This window comes from Ranitomeya imitator, chromosome 5, assembly GCF_032444005.1.
Source record: "Ranitomeya imitator isolate aRanImi1 chromosome 5, aRanImi1.pri, whole genome shotgun sequence".
NCBI lineage: Eukaryota > Metazoa > Chordata > Amphibia > Anura > Dendrobatidae > Ranitomeya > Ranitomeya imitator.
In genome coordinates, this window is record NC_091286.1 from 663,203,286 (window position 1) to 663,223,415 (window position 20,130).

Sequence of the window (20,130 nt, forward strand, 5' to 3'; positions counted from 1 at the left end):
ATCGGCAGTTCCAAAGTCAATGGCTTCAATGGGGCAATTCAGAGCCCCGTTCTTGACATTTGGGCATGTGGACCCCTATCAATCAACAACTTAACCACCTCACCCTGGGTAGGCAACATGTTGGGAATAACCATTTAATGACAACAGAATTTTGAATCTTGGTTGATTAAAAAAAATATATATATGGGGTTCAAGTGTGGACATTCACTTTAAGGATGAGGCCAATTTTGGCCCTAAAGTGGCAATTTCATTCTACACTAATGATATAACAATGTTATGTGTCACCTGGTGAGATGGATCTTTAGCGCTTGGCCCGCAGGAGCCGTGATTGCGCAGCACGGACAAATGATGTTGAGGCATCAGCGAGATCCAGGTGGAATGAAGGGAATTGCGGTGACACAAAGGCAATAAGAGGAGCAAATGGGATCAGGAAGTCCACAAAGAAGACCCGGCAATGAGGAACTGGTGTAGTCGAGCAGAGTTACATAGGAGTGTCTATGACTATCTTGGCCTAGTGTTTTAACACAGTTATGGCAGTGATAAAGAAGATCTGAGTTTCTCAAGTGATTAAGTAATCCAAAAATATTGTAACCGTCAACAGTAGTGGTGAGTAAGCCAACTACCTGAATACTCAGGCTGCGATCCACCGCCTGAGTCAGCCTATAAGACTTGGGAGCATCGCATCAAGAGGTGTGCGCCTGATTGCCAATCCAATGTACCAAAGAATAGAAAGAGCGAGCGGCATGGGGGAAGATCCAACAATCAGCACTGCTTATAGAATAGACAATAAAAGCTTGATCACTAGACTAAACCACTAGGACAATAATTATACTGACAGTCTCAAGTTCATTATTTATAATAATTTGCAGTCTTTGTGGTAGGTTTACATGGAGGACCGTCACTCTGGTTTTCACTGTTTTTTAAATGTGAGTTTTCCGATTACTCAGGCATATTGTGTCCACATTGTGTGAATTAGATTTTATAGTTAGAGGAGCAGCAGGGATAAAATTAAGAGCCCAAACTGGCCATGTTTCCTCCTTAAAACCAGAATATTTTGGAATATAAATAAAAAGAAATTAACAAAAATTTACGAAAAAAAAGTGCATTTTATTTTTAAATTAAGATTGTACATGTAATGAGGTTCTCACAAACACCAATCATCCCATCACATTTGATGCCACGAGGCGCAAAGTCTTTTGATATAGAAAATGGTCTTCCAATCATGAAGTTCTTCAAGAGTCCACCAACTTCTCTGAAGAGTGGTCACTTCAATAAAGGGTAATATGGAGTCCATCTGCTGAGTTACAACGACTGCTGACGCTTCTCCAAGCTTCTTTCTATGTCATCGATGACCTGTACTGCAGCTTTGGGGATTCGGGTTCCAGGTCCAAACACACTGGATACTCCAACGTTGTACAAGAACTCATAATCCTGCAAAATTGTAATGAAAGGAGCAGAGGATGCAAACGTTCAAGAAGAGGGAGGAAGAGTTGTCTCTGGGTCTCCTGCTCTGAAATTTGCCTTACTGAGGACCCCGGTATCGCAGAACAATTTCCCTATTTGATGGAAATCATGGTCCCATATGGATGCAGCCTAGTCTGGGCCTCAGAGGACATTCTCACTTTTAGGGCAGACCTTGTAGGCCTTTGTCAGGTCCCCAAGTTCCACTGAAACGATTGTACACTGGCTGCCTCTTTTTACAAACCCTTAGGTGTCTCGGTCTCTATTGACCGTAGAATCTAAGGGGTTAGCATCCAGGATCAGAGGCAGATCAGCTGCAGAATACACCATAGGCGCAGCGTCTCTGCCCGTGCCATCCGCTACTCATACAATACGTCCACTTACGGGATGGTGTTAAATATGGCCCTTTAAAAGGTGAAAGCCTGAGACTGCACTACTGAGAGGTTCTGATGTATACAAGTCCAGTCTGTGGATCTAACTAGCCGTTTTCATTAAGGAGTTGTCTGGAACTTTTACACTGATGGCCTATCCTAAGGATAGGTCATCAATATCTGATCAATAACTGTGCTCTGCAACGGAGCACTTCACTCCGGCATTGGGTCCAGCCGATCAGCGGGGGTGCCGAGTGTCGCATCCTAAGGGCAGGCCAGCAATGTTAAAGACAAGAACAATCCCTTTAATGTCCACAGGTATTTGGCACCATCACATCAGTAGACTGTAGTAGATGAAGATCCTAGTGAGGTGACTGCATGATCTGCAGGACAACGATGCACCTGACAGATTGTCATCGGCGTGTTTCAGTGGTGCAGCCTCATGACTTGGGGCCTGCAACTTCTATTACTTTTACAGGGCGAGGGGGAAAGCAGTACGGCACTGCCGAGACAATGATCTAATGGCGTCCTCGTCAAGATACAGATACTGCAACTCCAGCGCTGGGGCGGGTGGTAGGATCAATATATACCGTCTGCCAGCGCTGCGCTCAGGGCTGGAGATGCAGTATCTAGACAAGGTCTATAATATATTATATATATATTTATTTATATTATTATGTATACAAATTAGGAAGAGGATTGCGGGTGCGATTTCCTGCAGCGTGAAGGTCTCCGCTTCTCCTCGCACCTCCTGCGGTGTATGACAGCTTCTCTGGGCGCTGGGATAAGTGTCATGCCCTTCCTTGCCGTCGGCTCTGCTGCTCGTACATAAACGCAGAGCTACTTCTCACATATTACAGCCGTGGTCTCCGGCCATTTCACAGAGAAAAAAAGAAGGAGAGTATTAACCCCTGCAACCCTGGCCTCTCCTCTATCCTCGCATGACACCAGAGTCCAAACAAGGCTCCATGTTAAAAGTAGAGTTAATACAACCCCTGATTGCCCGGCACTCGATAATCAGACACATGGATGGATTCGGGTAACAAGTCAATACGACAAGCTGTGTAAAGTGAAGCTCTGATCACTTGGATATGTTCGGGAGTTGCACTGGAAGCGATTGCCTACCTGCTGGCTACTTTTGTCACTGCGGGAATTTCAGAAATATGTGATCAGCGGGGTTTTTGGTGTCATTGCCGATCACAGAAGACATTGTGACCAATTATCTGTATTCGGGGACGTTCAGACAAACGTATTTTTGGTCCGTGTGCTGTCTGTGGGGAACACGCACGGAAACAATGTTCCCCTACGTGCAAGCGCAGTGGAACCTCAGGAGCAGGCCTCTGCAGTCCCATCCTGAATAAATGAAAATATGGAGGCTATGTATAGCTGTATATTGGAGACTATATGGCGGGGCTCATACTGTATATAGGAGGCTGTGTGGGGGTTCACGTTGTATATAGGAGCCAATGTTGGGGCTCACACTGTATATAGGAGCCAATGTTGGGGCTCACACTGTATATAGGAGCCAATGTTGGGGCTCATACTGTATACAGGAGCCAATGTGGGGGCTCACGCTGTGTATAGGAGCCAATATGGGGGCTCACCCAGTATATAGGAGCCAATGTGGGGGCTCACGCTGTATATAGGAGCCAATGTGGGGGCTCACGCTGTGTATAGGAGCCAATATGGGGGCTCACCCAGTATATAGGAGCCAATGTGGGGGCTCACGCTGTATATAGGAGCCAATGTGGGGGCTCATGCTGTATATAGGAGCCAATGTGGGGGCTCACGCTGTGTATAGGAGCCAATATGGGGGCTCACACTGTATACATGAGCCAATGTGGGGGCTCACACTGTATACAGGAGCCAATGTGGGGGCTCACACTGTATACAGGAGCCAATGTGGGGGCTTACACTGTATACAGGAGCCAATGTGGGGGCTCACACTGTATACAGGAGCCAATGTGGGGGCTCACACTGTATACAGGAGCCAATGTGGGGGCTTACACTGTATACAGGAGCCAATGTGGAGGCTCACGATGTATATAGGAGGCTATGTGAGAGCTCATACTGTATATAGCAGGCTATGTGGGAATTCATACTGTATATAGGAGGCCATGTAGGGGCTCATGATGTATATAGGAGGCTCATACTGTATATAGAAGGCTATGTGGAAGCTCATACTGTATGTGGGAGGCTATGTTGATGCGCATAGCATATATAGGGGGATATATATGGACTCTTACGGTATATAGGAGGCTATCGGGGGCTCATAGCGTATATAGGGGGATATATGTGGACTGTTATGGTACATAGGAGGATATGTGGAGGCTCATGCTGTATATAGGAGGCTATGTGAGTGCTCATATAGTATATAGGGGATGCCGTTGTACTTAATTCTGCTCAATATTAAGTGATTAATTACAATTATTAATATTAACCGTATCTCTTAACGTTTCTGCAGAATTAATGCCAGCCTATTAGTTCAGCCCTCGACAACAGTCGCAGTCTCTCATGTGGCCCCTTGTGAAAATTAACTGCCCCCTCCCGATCTAATAGAATCGTGTGCCTTTGCTATGTTTTACACTGCAGCTCTGCCTGTTCCGCCTGTCTGCTGCGTATACGCACAAGCCCACCATAAACTCACTAAGTACGAAATATGAAAGCTGTAAGCCGGCAGTGTCAGGTTACCTGGGGTGGGATGACTCCTCCACAGATCACCAGTATGTCGGGTCGTCCTAGGGCACCCAGTTCTTTGATGAGCTCCGGGACGAGCGTTTTGTGGCCTGCGGCGAGCGTGCTCACACCTACGCTGTGCACGTCTGCATCCACGGCCTGCTGTGCCACCTCCCGAGGAGTCTAGTGGAGGAAGGAGAAAGAAACGCTATTAATATGTATCCCCAACGCCAGGCAGGATCCAAGAGCTGAGAAATGGAGATCAAGGTCTATTTTGCTTAAGAACCAATTTCCGGACCCCTGGAGAAATTTCAGAACTTAAAAGGAGCACTCCAACCAAAACGGATATGTGGTGTTATTACTAGGGTGGGCCTGAGAGGGCCACTCCCTGTCCCATGATCCGCCCTGCAGTAGGTATAACACAATGGATTTTATTTTAAAAGTATTCTTTTACAAGTGCTGACACGGGTATATTCGGGGGGAGTGGTCACGGCCCCCAGAAGAAGCACATGGCGAAACGCGCGTTGGGGTTGGCCTCTCCCACATTTACAGCAGGTTGGTCTCTTCAGTCTCCCTATGCCCTTTTATTTTGTCAGTGATTATACCTGTGTCAGCATTTGTATCCCCCATTAGCTTGGCCGCTTCCATCCCTTTTAGATGTCTACCTTTATCTGGATTTGTATCCAACACTTATCAGCCTGTCTTCTACCTCGTTACTAGTAGGTCTGGTTGATCTACTTTATCATTTTTTTGGCACTATGCACTTTATACTACCTGACTTGAATATATATGACTAGTCATTATCCTCACGGGTATTCTACGTAATGTAGTTTTATAATGTTACATCCTGTATATTTCTTTGGAATACTATTAGGCATTTATGTAGACCTGTGTACTATAATCCTGCTCAAACGTGGCACTAAGGTATCGCCGCCCTTTCAATTTTAATATTTACTGCTTAATAAAATAAAAAAAAACTTTTAATTAAAAATGTTATTATAAATTTATATATTTTTTACATTATTTGCTCTGCTATGAATTTTTCCTTTGGTTACATATTTGATCATTTATGGATGAGCTCCTTTTCTCGAACAGGCCTTTTCCTTGGGTTTCTAAGCATATTTTAGAGACGGAGACCCTGATTCCAGTGATGTGTCACTTACGGCTTGCTGTAGTCTCAATAAAATTAGTGTTTTAAATCAGCAGGAGATTATCACTACAGGACTAGTAAACCTGCTGCCAGGTAGTCCAACCCCGCCCCCACCACTGATTGGCTGCTTTCTGCATATGCAAAGTATACACAGAAAACAGCCAATCATTGGTGGGGGCGGGGTTAATAAGAGCCCAGCATTCAGAGAATCGGTAGATCTGCAGCAGAGAAAACGGGGATTATATCAAAACTGCAGCAAGTAGCCCAGTACGCGATACGTCACCCTACATCCTGCTGCTCTTAGATTACACAGCAAAAACCTTGTGACAGATTCCCTTTACAAAAAAACAAAACATAACCAGTAAAAATAAATCTTTCCTAGAAAAATCAACAAAAAAAAAAAGAAAGTTAAATGACAACTAATGTACAAATGTAACATTCTGCCGATTTCGCTATGGACAATTTAACCTGCTAGATAATTGCTCTACAGGCTGCAATTCCCACCGCAACCACTGGGTGGCCATATTCAAAAACATAAAGCATAAACCTCTCCTGACGGAGTATCATTTTTTTTTTTTTTAAAGTTGAGAATTTTGTGTTTCTCTTAGGAAATATCAAGCCAAAGAGAAAGGTACGGGAGGACACTTGTGCAGGCGCCATTACGTATCCTATAGCCATATCCACCCTTCTTTCCTACAGTCCAGAGGAGCTTTTCTATCACTATATAATAAGTCACATCCGTCTTTCTTTGACTCATATACGGTTACTAATAAAATTTGAAGTTACCGGACTAAGTCATGCAGAACAAAGAGGAAATTGCCATTAGCACTTACGTCCAGCCATTAATCTGTCTATATTAAATAATACACTATAAAACCGTCAGGTCGGCCCCCTAGAATCCCCCCGTGCTGGAAGCCATAAAATATTTATTCCAAAATTATAAGTTATTTTGTGCTTTTCTTTTAATTTGCACCTTCACAAATGAATGACTTTAACACTTACAATACTGCATCTGTTTATTTAGTATTGTGCAATACATTATGTATGAAATCGATGGCGCTCGGGGATGCGTGACGCTTTTAGGCAATGATCCATTACTTTATGTATCTTCATAACGTGCGTAAATTATTTACTTTTCTGCTACAAACCCCCGTGAAAAACATACGTAAAAGTCTTACAGCAAAAAAGTTACCCAAAGTACAAAGTAAGGTACAATAAATGCTCGGAGGCTGGATTAGCGGGGTGTGGATGACTCTGTATTACCGCACCGTGCTCCTCGGGGGCGGATATTTAGGCACGTGAATGGGAACCCAATTACGTTGTAACATGGATGTTTTCTACGGGTCCTTACAGTAAAGTTAAACTGTTGTGCACCCATTACAAGAATACCTAAATATGTACCCCTGTTGAGTGTCTTGGGAGGCAGATGATGGTACATGTTGCCGCCACTCTGTGCCGGCGGCTTTACAGGAAAAAGACTCCGCTGATTTCTACAAATAGGCGCCACTTACACCGTCAAATGGGCAAATGGGGTTTCATAAGAACATGTAACGGATTGGCTAAAACACAAACGAACGCTCAATCATTGCTCGATTGGATCGTCCATCATTAAAGGAACGTGTAAAGAGACTTGGGGTCAGACATGCTTGAATTTGATCGAGACCTCGCCCAAAAGGAGTCAGGCAGTGGTGAAAGCCAAGTCGGATTTACAAATACTAACAAAATAATACAAATTACAATTTAGATTTTTAGGAGTAAAACAGTAACGATGCAGCGGTATGACCAGAATCTGCATAATTAATCATATGATGAATAGTTGCAAGTCAAATTTATGTATGAGATATCCAAGATGATTGTCTATAACATGATGGTAATCTCCCGTCAGAAGCAGCAGTGGATGGTGAGATATGGAGCCTGAAAGTCAAAGACTCAAAACATTGTTGTTACCCTTTAGCTCGTCAGTGTAATCAACCAATGCTCGTTAGTGAGCAGAGTTCGGCCGGTTCAAACGAGCCTCAGACTACACCCACCATCCCAGACATATTGATCCGGCAGCTTAATCACAGTGAAAATAAAAAAAATCTAAGTATATTATAATAGCAGACACTGATCATCCGCAATGTTATAGCTCCTGATTTAGAGAAATAGAGAGAACTGGCCGATTCCAAATTCCTGATCAACTTTAAGAATTTTACTATCAATTCCAAACTATCCTTCTTGTTGATGGTTTCCGGTTAGAAAAAAATTGACTTCGATAAATTAGCAAGTTAAAATGAAGAATAAACGAAGAGAAGGCTGAATATTTATAATCGTCTGGGGACAGACAAGTCAAAAGGGGGTTAGTCCGGCTCCATCCACTTCTGCATTGGGGGTGAGCGAGGCGGGTGATGTAACGTCTACAGATATCTGCCGGCTAGAATGCGAGCAGCAAGTATTGTTCTGTTCTGCTGGGTAGGTAAGTAAGGGTTCCTCTTTTATCATCATGTCGCTTTTAGGTCCACGATTCTGCACCAATCGTCAATTTTCGTTCGACTGATGCCGACAATTGTGCTTGTATGGTACCAGCGCATGCGCAATGTGTTTGCATCAGGACTGGTGCATGCGCAGAGCCTGACTGATTCCATTAGCTAGAAGTGGCGGTGCCAGACATCTACTGTATCTCTACTCTACCAAGAAGAGGGCAAACCGCAGCGCATGCACCAGACATCTGCTGATGTAGTACAGGAACCAGTGCAAGTGGTGTGTTTGGGTGAAAACCGGAGTCTGTGCAGAACAAAACTGATTCCTCTGCCCAGATGAGGGCAAACACACAGCTCATGCACCTAATATCTACTATATTCTGCTGTCGATAGCGCTTGCATTGTACAGGAGAGGTCCAGCGCATGCGCAGTGTGTTTGCATCAGGACTAGCGCCGCATGCGCAGATGAAAACTGATTCCACTACATACATAGTGCGAATGAGGTGGCTCTCTAATTTATTCTGTTGATGGCACATACACAGCACAAGACAGAACCATCGCATGTGCATTGTGTTTGCAACATGGTTAGCGCATGCGCACAACAAATTGGATTTCTCCTCTTGAAAGAAAAAAAAAAAAAAAAACTACTTGAATATGCAGGGCCTAACTTTGGGACCCCAAGTATTTGGCTTTGCAGTGGTACTTAGCCCCTCTGTTTTGACTGCCATAACGCTTCATTTACCCAACGGCTGAAGTAGGAGGCCGAACAGTGGAAATCTAAGGCAGGGGCAGCCACCCAGAATCATGAAATTCAGAAACACAGATGAAAAAAAAAAAACCGTCACTAAAACCCAAATAAAAAACAAGGAACTCCGTATTAAGATATTCCTATTTACTCTGCTCTTCTCCGACCAACCTATGAGCTACAGTTATAGAGCTCACAGAAAAGGGACCACCATGTACCACTTAACCCCTTCCTGTTGCAGAAATTTTCACCTTTGCCCCTTTCCTCTGAAACAGCAGCAACTGGAGCCTGCTCCGGTCACAGCCGTTATTGGCAGATGTCGCCTTTACAACAGTCCACTTCCTGAGTCCTCTCCATTCATCCACACTTGGCGCGTGATGTACATGGAAAGTGAACCTCAGCATGTTAGCAACTTGCGCCCCAATAACAATATCATCATTTGTGGAATGATCCAACGAGAAACCTAGTATAGAATCTATATGCAAATCAGACAGGAAGTGCTCTGAGGGCGTGTCCGTGCACGTAGACTGCTTATTCCAAAAACTGACACGCCCACAGAGCACTTTTTGTCTGATTTGCATATGAGTTCTACACTAAATTTCTCATGTTTGGCACATCGGATCGCTACAAAAAAGGAATCATTTTTAACGGGGCACAAAGGACTATTCAGCCATACCACTACTTACATATGGAAAGCCAAGCAGAGAGAATCCCATCAAATAGATCTCCTAAAACTGATAAGGCAGGTGTACTGTGAACATTCAGCTCAAACTGGATGTATAATCCTTCAAGAAAGTTTAAACTTAATCTCTCCCTATTGAGTCTGACAGCTCCTCAGTGCCCTCCTCCCTGCTGCAGAATCTGTCCACCTAACTAGACTGACAGCTCTACAGTGCCCCCTCCTCCCTGCTGCAGAATCTGTCCACCTAACTAGACTGACAGCTCTACAGTGCCCCCTCCTCCCTGCTGCAGAATCTGTCCACCTAACTAGACTGACAGCTCTACAGTGCCCCCTCCTCCCTGCTGCAGAATCTGTCCACCTAACTAGACTGACAGCTCCTCAGTGCCCTCCTCCCTGCTGCTGAATCTCTGTCCACCTAACTAGACTGACAGCTCCTCAGTGCCCTCCTCCCTGCTGCTGAATCTCTGTCCACCTAACTAGCCTGACAGCTCCTCAGTGCCCTCCTCCCTGCTGCTGAATCTCTGTCCACCTAACTAGTCTGACAGCTCCTCAGTGCCCTCCTCCCTGCTGCTGTATGTCTGTCCACCTAACTAGACTGACAGCTCTACAGTGCCCCCTCCTCCCTGCTGCAGAATCTGTCCACCTAACTAGACTGACAGCTCTACAGTGCCCCCTCCTCCCTGCTGCAGAATCTGTCCACCTAACTAGACTGACAGCTCTACAGTGCCCCCTCCTCCCTGCTGCAGAATCTGTCCACCTAACTAGACTGACAGCTCTACAGTGCCCCCTCCTCCCTGCTGCAGAATCTGTCCACCTAACTAGACTGACAGCTCCTCAGTGCCCTCCTCCCTGCTGCTGAATCTCTGTCCACCTAACTAGACTGACAGCTCCTCAGTGCCCTCCTCCCTGCTGCTGAATCTCTGTCCACCTAACTAGACTGACAGCTCCTCAGTGCCCTCCTCGCTGCTGCTGAATCTCTGTCCATCTAACTAGACTGACAGCTCCTCAGTGCCCTCCTCCCTGCTGCTGAATCTCTGTCCACCTAACTAGACTGACAGCTCCTCAGTGCCCTCCTCGCTGCTGCTGAATCTCTGTCCACCTAACTAGTCTGACAGCTCCTCAGTGCCCTCCTCCCTGCTGCTGTATCTCTGTCCACCTAACTAGACTGACAGTTCCTCAGTGCCCTCCTCGCAGCTGCTGAATCTGTCCATCTAACTAGACTGACAGTTCCTCAGTGCCCTCCTCGCAGCTGCTGAATCTCTGTCCATCTAACTAGACTGACAGATCCTCAGTGCCCTCCTCCCTGCTGCTGAATCTCTGTCCACCCAACTAGACTGACAGCTCCTCAGTGCCCTCCTTCCTGCTGCTGAATCTCTGTCCACCTAACTAGACTGACAGCTCTTCAGTGCCCTCCTCCCTGCTGCTGAATCTCTGTCCATCTAATTAGACTGACAGCTCCTCAGCACCCCTCCTCCCTGCTGCTGAATCTCTGTCCACCTAACTAGACTGACAGCTCCTCAGTGCCCACCACCCTGCTGCTGAATCTCTGTCCACCTAACTAGTCTGACAGCTCCTCAGTGCCCTCCTCCCTGCTGCTGAATCTCTGTCCATCTAACTAGACTGACATCTCCTCAGTGCCCTCCTCCCTGCTGCTGAATCTCTGTCCACCTAACTAGACTGACAGCTCTACAGTGCCCTCCTCCCTGCTGCTGAATCTCTGTCCATCTAACTAGACTGACAGCTCCTCAGTGCCCTCCTCCCTGCTGCAGAATCTGTCCACCTAACTAGACTGACATCTGCTCAGTGCCCTCCTCCCTGCTGCAGAATCTGTCCACCTAACTAGAATGACAGCTCCTCAGTGCCCTCCTCCCTGCTGCTGAATCTCTGTCCATCTAACTAGACTGACAGCTCCTCAGTGCCCTCCTCCCTGCTGCAGAATCTGTCCACCTAACTAGACTGTGAATTCAGCAGGAAAAAAAGAAAGAAACCAGAACGTATCGTTCCTAATCACGTCTGACCACTTTTAACTAACAACCCAGCATAGCCAGCCACTAGACTCTAAAACTTAACATTTAATATGTATACCTCTAAAATTATGTGTGCTTTAAAAACAATTTGGTGCTCATGTTTAAACGTGCACTAGACAAGAAAAATGGCATGATCTCACCCAATTGCTGACTCTCTTCTTGTTATAGATTCTTGTGCTTATTGAGAGCACGGCATGGGACGGAGACCAATAGACCTTTTCCAATGGGGGGGAGAAAAAAAAAAAAGATATAGGTAGGTGGGGGGGAAGGGTTTGAAGCTATCTTCCCTGTCGTGCCCCGTGTATAAGACTCCCGCCCTAACAAGGGCAGTCCCCAAGTTTGAGCCTACTTAGTGAAGCCCTTTAGTTAGTATAACCACCCTGGATGATATGTCCTCTTTCTCTTCCCAACGCGTTTCCCTCCCCGTTACGGGGGTTCATCAGGGGAATAAAATGTCCAGGTTAAATGTCCAGGTTAGTGGAGGTATTCTGCAGTGGCAGACATAACCTCATTCAGCGGCGTCAGCGGCGTCCTCCATGTGAGGATAAGGCAGTCCCCTTGGGGACTGCCTTATCCTCACATGGAGGACGCCGCTGAATGAGGTTATGTCTGCCACTGCAGAATACCTCCACTAACCTGGACATTTAACCTGGACATTTTATTCCCCTGATGAACCCCCGTAACGGGGAGGGAAACGCGTTGGGAAGAGAAAGAGGACATATCATCCAGGGTGGTTATACTAACTAAAGGGCTTCACTAAGTAGGCTCAAACTTGGGGACTGCCCTTGTTAGGGCGGGAGTCTTATACACGGGGCACGACAGGGAAGATAGCTTCAAACCCTTCCCCCCCACCTACCTATATCTTTTTTTTTTTTTTCTCCCCCCCATTGGAAAAGGTCTATTGGTCTCCGTCCCATGCCGTGCTCTCAATAAGCACAAGAATCTATAACAAGAAGAGAGACAGCAATTGGGTGAGATCATGCCATTTTTCTTGTCTAGTGCACGTTTAAACATGAGCACCAAATTGTTTTTAAAGTACACATAATTTTAGAGGTATACATATTAAATGTTAAGTTTTAGAGTCTAGTGGCTGGCTATGCTGGGTTGTCACCTAACTAGTCTGACAGCTCCTCAGTGCCCTCCTCGCTGCTGCTGAATCTCTGTCCACCTAACTAGACTGACAGCTCCTCAGTGCCCTCCTCGCTGCTGCTGAATCTCTGTCCACCTAACTAGTCTGACAGCTCCTCAGTGCTCCTCCTCCCTGCTGCTGAATCTCTGTCCACCTAACTAGACTGACAGCTCCTCAGTGCCCTCCTCCCTGCTGCTGAATCTCTGTCCACCTAACTAGACTGACAGCTCCTCAGTGCCCTCCTCGCTGCTGCTGAATCTCTGTCCACCTAACTAGACTGACAGCTCCTCAGTGCCCTCCTCCCTGCTGCTGAATCTCTGTCCACCTAACTAGACTGACAGCTCCTCAGTGCCCTCCTCCCTGCTGCTGAATCTCTGTCCACCTAACTAGACTGACAGCTCCTCAGTGCCCTCCTCGCTGCTGCTGAATCTCTGTCCACCTAACTAGACTGACAGTTCCTCAGTGCCCTCCTCGCAGCTGCTGAATCTCTGTCCATCTAATTAGACTGACAGATCCTCAGTGCCCTCCCCCCTGCTTCGGAATCTCTGTCCACCTAACTAGACTGACAGCTCCTCAGTGCCCTCCTCGCTGCTGCTGAATCTCTGTCCACCTAACTAGACTGACAGCTCCTCAGTGCCCTCCTCCCTGCTGCTGAATCTCTGTCCACCTAACTAGACTGAAAACTCCTCAGTGTCCTCCTCCCTGCTGCTGAATCTCTGTCCACCTAACTAGACTGACAGCTCCTCAGTGCCCTCCTCCCTGCTACTGAATCTCTGTCCACCTAACTAGACTGACAGCTCCTCAGTGTCCTCCTCGCAGCTGCTGAATCTGTCCACCTAACTAGACTGAAAGCTCCTCAGTGTCCTCCTCCCTGCTGCTGAATCTCTGTCCACCTAACTAGACTGACAGCTCCTCAGTGCCCTCCTCCCTGCTGCTGAATCTCTGTCCACCTAACTAGACTGAAAGCTCCTCAGTGTCCTCCTCCCTGCTGCTGAATCTCTGTCCACCTAACTAGACTGACAGCTCCTCAGTGCCCTCCTCCCTGCTGCTGAATCTCTGTCCACCTAACTAGACTGACAGCTCCTCAGTGTCCCTACTCCCTGCTGAGATCTCATACTGCTCAGTACAATCTGCAGCTGTCAATCAGGCTAGGTGAGCAGAGACTGAATACAATTGGACTCATGAGCTCTCTCTCTCAATAAGTTGGACTCATAAAATGCCCATTTTAGTATTAGGATCGTGCAATCATTCAAAGTAAGTACAACAGCCCATCGGGTCCAACAACTCTATTCATATCTGTAGTTTATGTTATGAAGTTTGGTGACATAAGTGTGAGGATAAAATCAACAGACTGACCAAAGAATCTGAATTACAGATAACTCCATCTTGAAATCTAAAGAAATTAATTATTCACGCATTGCTGAGAACGCATAGTGATTGTGTGTGTGTGTGTGGGGGGGGGCTCTGCATCTTGGACCGCCAACAAGGTTGTCGTCTGATGCCATATCGTGAAAATGTACTTTTAAAGGGAATGTGCACTTTTCCATCTACAGGATACAGTTTCATTATCATATGGATCACAAAAATATTAGATCAAGGCAACACAACTGGCTCAAAGCAAAGTAAGTCGTCACTAACATCTTAATATGGAAGTGAGAGACAAGTGGCGAGAAGAAACTTGTCACCTGTCATTTGTATGATTTCCTTCCAGAAAAAAATAATAAAACAAATTGCTGACCACAGAGTGAATGTCGAGGCGAAGAGGCTTGTGTTAATGACCTGGAAATCAGTCCGTCATCACAACACTAATGCGAGTCTGCACCTCCGGGGCGGAATAGAAGGATGCCCTCTATGTGACCCCCTAGAATATAATGGTCATGCTAATAGGAAGATAATTTAATGAAAAGACGTGCAAAAAGTAGCGATTGTGTCAGCCTGTGCTAGAGTTTGTGGGAATTGTTATTTGTAACATATGGCAGTATATGGTGAAAAATAAAAAAACAATAAGGTGAAAAGTAACAACAAGGGGAAAGTTTAAAAAATAAATAAATGTATAAATATACAGTACAGACCAAAAGTTTGGACACAAACTTCTGTATTTTCATCTCTATAAAAATTGTAAATTCACACTGAAGGCATCAAAACTATGAATTAACACATGTGGAATTATATACTTAACAAAAAATTGTGAAACAACTGAAATTATGTGTTATATTCTAGGTTCTTCAAAGTAGCCACCTTTTGCTTTGATGACTGCTTTGCTCACTCTTGGCATTCTCTTGATGAGCTTCAAGAGGTACAATCAAAATATAGAAAGGACAGCGCCACACCAGGAAGTGACAGATAGTAACTTTCTTTATTCTGCCTCCTGCGGCGACGTTTCGGTCCGTGGACCTTTTTCAAGCACAGTACAATCACAATTCAACCACCATTTTATACCATTAGACACACCCACATGGTTAAACCACAACCAATGGGAGTACCCTGACATCATAAAAAAAAAAAAATAATAACAATATTACAATCATAATACAAAACAATAAAAACAGTATACAATGCGAAACAACCCATCGCCACTCTGGGGCCGTGTTAGGGGCTGGCGGCGCTACATCGACGACATTTTCCTGATATGGGATGGTGATCGAAATGAACTTGAACAGTTCCATTGCTATGTGAATGGTATTTACTGGTATTTATAATGGTATTTATTCGCACATTCAGCGTTTCCCACTCCCATACTACCTCCTCAACCCACCCTCTCTCTGTTGGAGTCCCCCAAGGCTCTGTTCTAGGACCCCTACTCTTCTCAATCTATACACTTGGCTTGGGACAACTCATAAAGTCCCATGGATTCCAGTACCACCTCTATGCTGACGACACTCAGATCTACCTCTCTGGCCCAGACGTCACCGCTTTGCTGTCCAGAATCCCAGAGTGCCTATCAGCCATATCCTCCTTCTCCTCTCGCTTCCTCAAACTCAATGTGGACAAATCTGAACTCATCATCTTTCCTCCATCCCACAAATCTTCCTTACTTGACCTATCTATCGCAGTCAATGACATCATGCTTTCCCCTGTACCCGAAGTCCGCTGCCTCGGAGTAACCTTCGACTCTGCCCTGTCCTTCAAACCACACATCCAAGCTCTTTCCACCTCCTGTCGCCTCCAGCTCAAAAATATCTTCAGGATCCGTCCTTTCCTCAACCCTCACTCTACTAAAATGCTTGTGCACGCCCTCATCATTTCCCGCCTTGACTACTGCAACATCCTTTTCTGTGGCCTCCCTGCTAACACCCTTGCACCTCTCCAGTCCATCCTTAACTCTGCTGCCCGACTAATCCATCTCTCTCCTCGCTACTCCTCCGCTTCCCCCCTCTGCAAATCTCTTCACTGGCTCCCATTCCCTCAGCGTATCCAGTTCAAATTGCTAATACTGACCTACAAAGCCATCCACAACCTGTCTCCTCCATATATCTCTGAACTAATCTCTCGATATCTTCCCTCACGTGATCTCCGGTCCTCCCAAGACCTCCTTCTCTCCTCCACACTTATTCGCTCCTCATCCAATCGCCTCCAAGACTTCTCCCGAATATCCCCCATCCTCTGGAACTCTCTGCCCCAACACGTCCGACTATCAACCACAGTCGGATCCTTCAGACGGAACCTGAAAACTCATCTCTTCAGGAAAGCCTACAGTCTGCACTGACACCGCTGCTGCCTCATCACTATCGAAGCTACCGCCTCACCAACACCGGAGCTACCGCCTCACCAACAACTGAGCTACCGCCTCACCAACACCGGAGCTACCGCCTCACCAACACCGGAGCTACCGCCTCACCAACACCGGAGCTCCTGCAACCCTCAACCTACTGTCTCCTTCCCCATAATCCTGTAGAATGTAAGCCCGCAAGGGCAGGGTCCTCGCCCCTCTGTATCAGTCCATCATTGTTAGTTTGTTTACTGTATGTGATATTTGTAACTTGTATGTAACCCCTTCTCATGTACAGCACCATGGAATCAATGGTGCTATATAAATAAATAATAATAATAATTTACCCTGGGTTGGGTTTCACTATGGACTGTTCACAGTCCAAGATGCAATTTCTGGACACTTGTGTCTATAAGTCTGATGGTCTCCTACATACCGATTTATTTGTCAAACATACGGACAGGAATAATTTATTGCACTTCTCCAGTGAACATCCACGCCGTATAGTGGAGTCCCTGCTGTGGAGCCAGTTGCTTCGGGTGAGAAGAATTGTCTCAAATGATACTTTAGTGGATAAAAGACTGGATGAGATGTGCCTCAAATTCCTTGCAAGAGGGTATCCTGGGACTGATTTGGCTGGGTTTAAGGCTAAAGCTTTATCTAAAGAACGTGTTGAACTCCTTGGTCCCAGGGTGAGAGCTTTAATGGATAAGAGGATTCCGTTCGTTACGGAGTACAATGGTCTTAGCAACCACATTTCAGGTGTCATAAGAAGACACTGGCCACTATTGAGTCGTGGTCATGCCAACATTCAGGAGTTCCAATTGCATCCGTTGCTCTCCTATAGGAGAAATAGAAATTTAAAGGATGAGTTGGTGGTGTCAGATATTGGCAGCTCGAAAAGGGAGTTACAGACCACGTTTGGCCGTCCGAGCCTGGGTAATTTTCCATGTCTGAATTGTGCGTGTTGTAATAACATGGTGAAGGGGGCTTCCTTTCATGACCCCCATACGGGCAGGAAGTATGAGATACGGAAACGCTATACCTGTAAAAGTAGTTTTGCGGTCTATGTTCTGAGCTGTCCATGTGGCCTCTACTATGTAGGGGAGACCACAGTGGAGGTCAGGGCTAGGATCAGCAAACATAAAAGCACTATAATAACTCGACGTGTTGAACTTCCGGTACCTAGGCACTTCCATGATATGGGACACTCGGTCAATCAGCTTAGATACAGAATTATAGATGATGTTCCTGTGCTCAGACGTGGTGGGGATCGGGTTTCTCTCTTGAAAAAGAAAGAGTTAAAATGGATATTTGAACTCGATACATTATCTCCAAGGGGCATGAATATTGAGTACCAGCAGAGTATTTTTCTTTAGCATCCTTTGGGTCAATTGTGGTTCCTCATTGGTGTATTGTTTTTAACCACTGTTTTTATTATTGTATGCTATATGTGATTCAATATTTCCCATTATTGTATCCCTCCATTTTCCCATACTATATGTGATAGCGGGTATGCCCACACTTCTCTATGATAAGAGGTGTGCTATTGTGAATATGTGCAAATGGCCACTCTAGGCTGAATGTGCCTGCCCTCGGCAGATTGCAAATGCTAAGCAACTTGAGGCTGGGCAAGTGCCAGTATGGGAGACGGGCTGGAAATCCCTGGTACTAATTGTTCCCTGTTCAAATGTAAACTCTCTATGACCCCTTGGGGTGAGTTTGTGTTCTTTGTTAGAATAGGAGTTTAATCAAATATTTTGTAAGCACTATACCTATGGTGAATTGTAATAGGCTTCGCTGTCCATATGGTGACCCATAGAACTGTATATGTGAGGACTATGCACATTATGCGATCGGAACAGGTCTCTCTTTTCTAATCTATCATTACAGGGTCCAAGGATTGAGAGGATGCCTTTGAGTACCTTGGTCATTAGGATATCCGGCAACATACCTACTCTATCCATTTGACATTTATGGTTGGCATTTACATATGGTCCTGGTGGCGTTACTCCTCTGCAATTTACACATGGATTATGGACCTTACATGGACGCGCTATGATATGTGCATTACCATATCCTGAAGAGACATAAGAGGATTTATATATACAGCTGGACTATAGCTGTTACGCCGCGGACATGTGCACTGAAGTGCCTATTGGAGACTATGCTGTTCGGCTGCCATGTAGGGTCATGCGCAGTGGGGGGGTTACCCGGACCTGCGCAGTACTGGGCGTTGGTAATATAGCGCTCATAAGTGGATTCCGTTGATGCACACAGAAACCCTGGAGTGGGATGTTGGTGGGCGGATCTGCCGTTAGGACATGCGCAATGGTGGTGGGGCCCGTGAGTCTGTGCGGGGATGGGCGCTGCATGTCAGGTACGGTGCAGTCACATGTGGCCGGCGCTGTTTTCTGATTGAGCAGAGCTTACCCTGGGCACACCTATGGAGCCATGGCAACCACCGATGCATGTCTTCTATTGGATGGGGTGGTATGTTTACATCCATGTAGCCGGGAGTGTTTAGATCTAATCTATGGAGTGTTTAATGTTATAGGGAGCGATCAAGGGGGATTTTCCTGTGTATGGGGAGGTTGATTATGGGTTGTTTCGCATTGTATACTGTTTTTATTGTTTTGTATGATGTTTGTAATATTGTTTTTTTTTTTTTTCTTCTATGATGTCAGGGTACTCCCATTGGTTGTGGTTTAACCATGTGGGTGTGTCTAATGGTATAAAATGGTGGTTAAATTGTGATTGTACTGTGCTTGAAAAAGGTCCACGGACCGAAACGTCGCCGCAGGAGGCAGAATAAAGAAGGTTACCATCTGTCACTTCCTGGTGTGGCGCTGTCCTTTCTATATTTTGATTGTGGACTCTTGTGCTGGGACGGACCCCCTGGTGTGGATGAGCGCCCTGATGTCCATGGAGACGGTGTCAGTATTGGGTGCGGTCTAACACATTTGTTGGATACGAGCTTCAAGAGGTAGTCACCAGGAATGGTTTTCACTTCACAGGTGTGCCCTGTCAGGTTTAATAAGTGGGATTTCTTGCCATATAAATGGGGTTGGGACCATCAGTTGTGTTGTGCAGAAGTCTGGTGGATACACAGCTGATAGTCCTACTGAATAGACTGTTAGCTGCTTTTGTCTTGCCATAATACAAATTCTAAGTAAAGAAAAACAAGTGGCCATCATTACTTTAAGAAATGAAGGTCAGTCAGTCCGAAAACTTGGGAAAAGTTTGAAAGTGTCCCCAAGTGCAGTTGCAAAAACCATCAAGCACTACAAAGAAACTGGCTCACATGAGGACCGTCCCAGGAAAGGAAGACCAAGAGTCACCTCTGCTTCTGAGGATAAGTTTATCTGAGTCACCAGCCTCAGAAATCGCAGGTTAACAGCAGCTCAGATTAGAGACCAGGTCAATGTCACACAGAATTCTAGCAGCAGAAACATCTCTACAACAACTGTTAAGAGGAGACTTTGTGCAGCAGTCCTTCATGGAAAAATAACTGCTAGGAAACCACTGCTAAGGACAGGCAACAAGCAGAAGAGACTTGTTTGGGCTAAAGAACACAAGGAATGCACATTAGACGAGTGGAAATCTGTGCTTTGGTTTAATGAGTCCAAATTTGAGATCTTTGGTTCCAACCACCGTGTCTTTGTGTGACGCAGAAAAGGTGAACGGATGGACTCTACATGCCTGGTTCCCACCATGAAGC

The 20,130-nt window shown here is 45.8% G+C and overlaps 1 protein-coding gene across 1 annotated transcript in view; it reads right to left on the minus strand.

Annotated features, from left to right (window-relative positions):
• Window positions 1-1,086: 1,086 nt before the first annotated feature.
• The window catches only part of MMUT (methylmalonyl-CoA mutase), an 80,237-nt gene continuing 61,193 nt past the window's right edge, over window positions 1,087-20,130 (minus strand). The window contains exons 12-13 of the mRNA XM_069728229.1: window positions 4,524-4,691; window positions 1,087-1,431 (exon numbers count right to left, since the gene is read on the minus strand). Of these exons, the coding sequence (XP_069584330.1) occupies window positions 1,303-1,431; window positions 4,524-4,691 (297 nt within the window). The 3' untranslated portion in view covers window positions 1,087-1,302. The remainder of the gene's footprint in view (window positions 1,432-4,523; window positions 4,692-20,130) is intronic.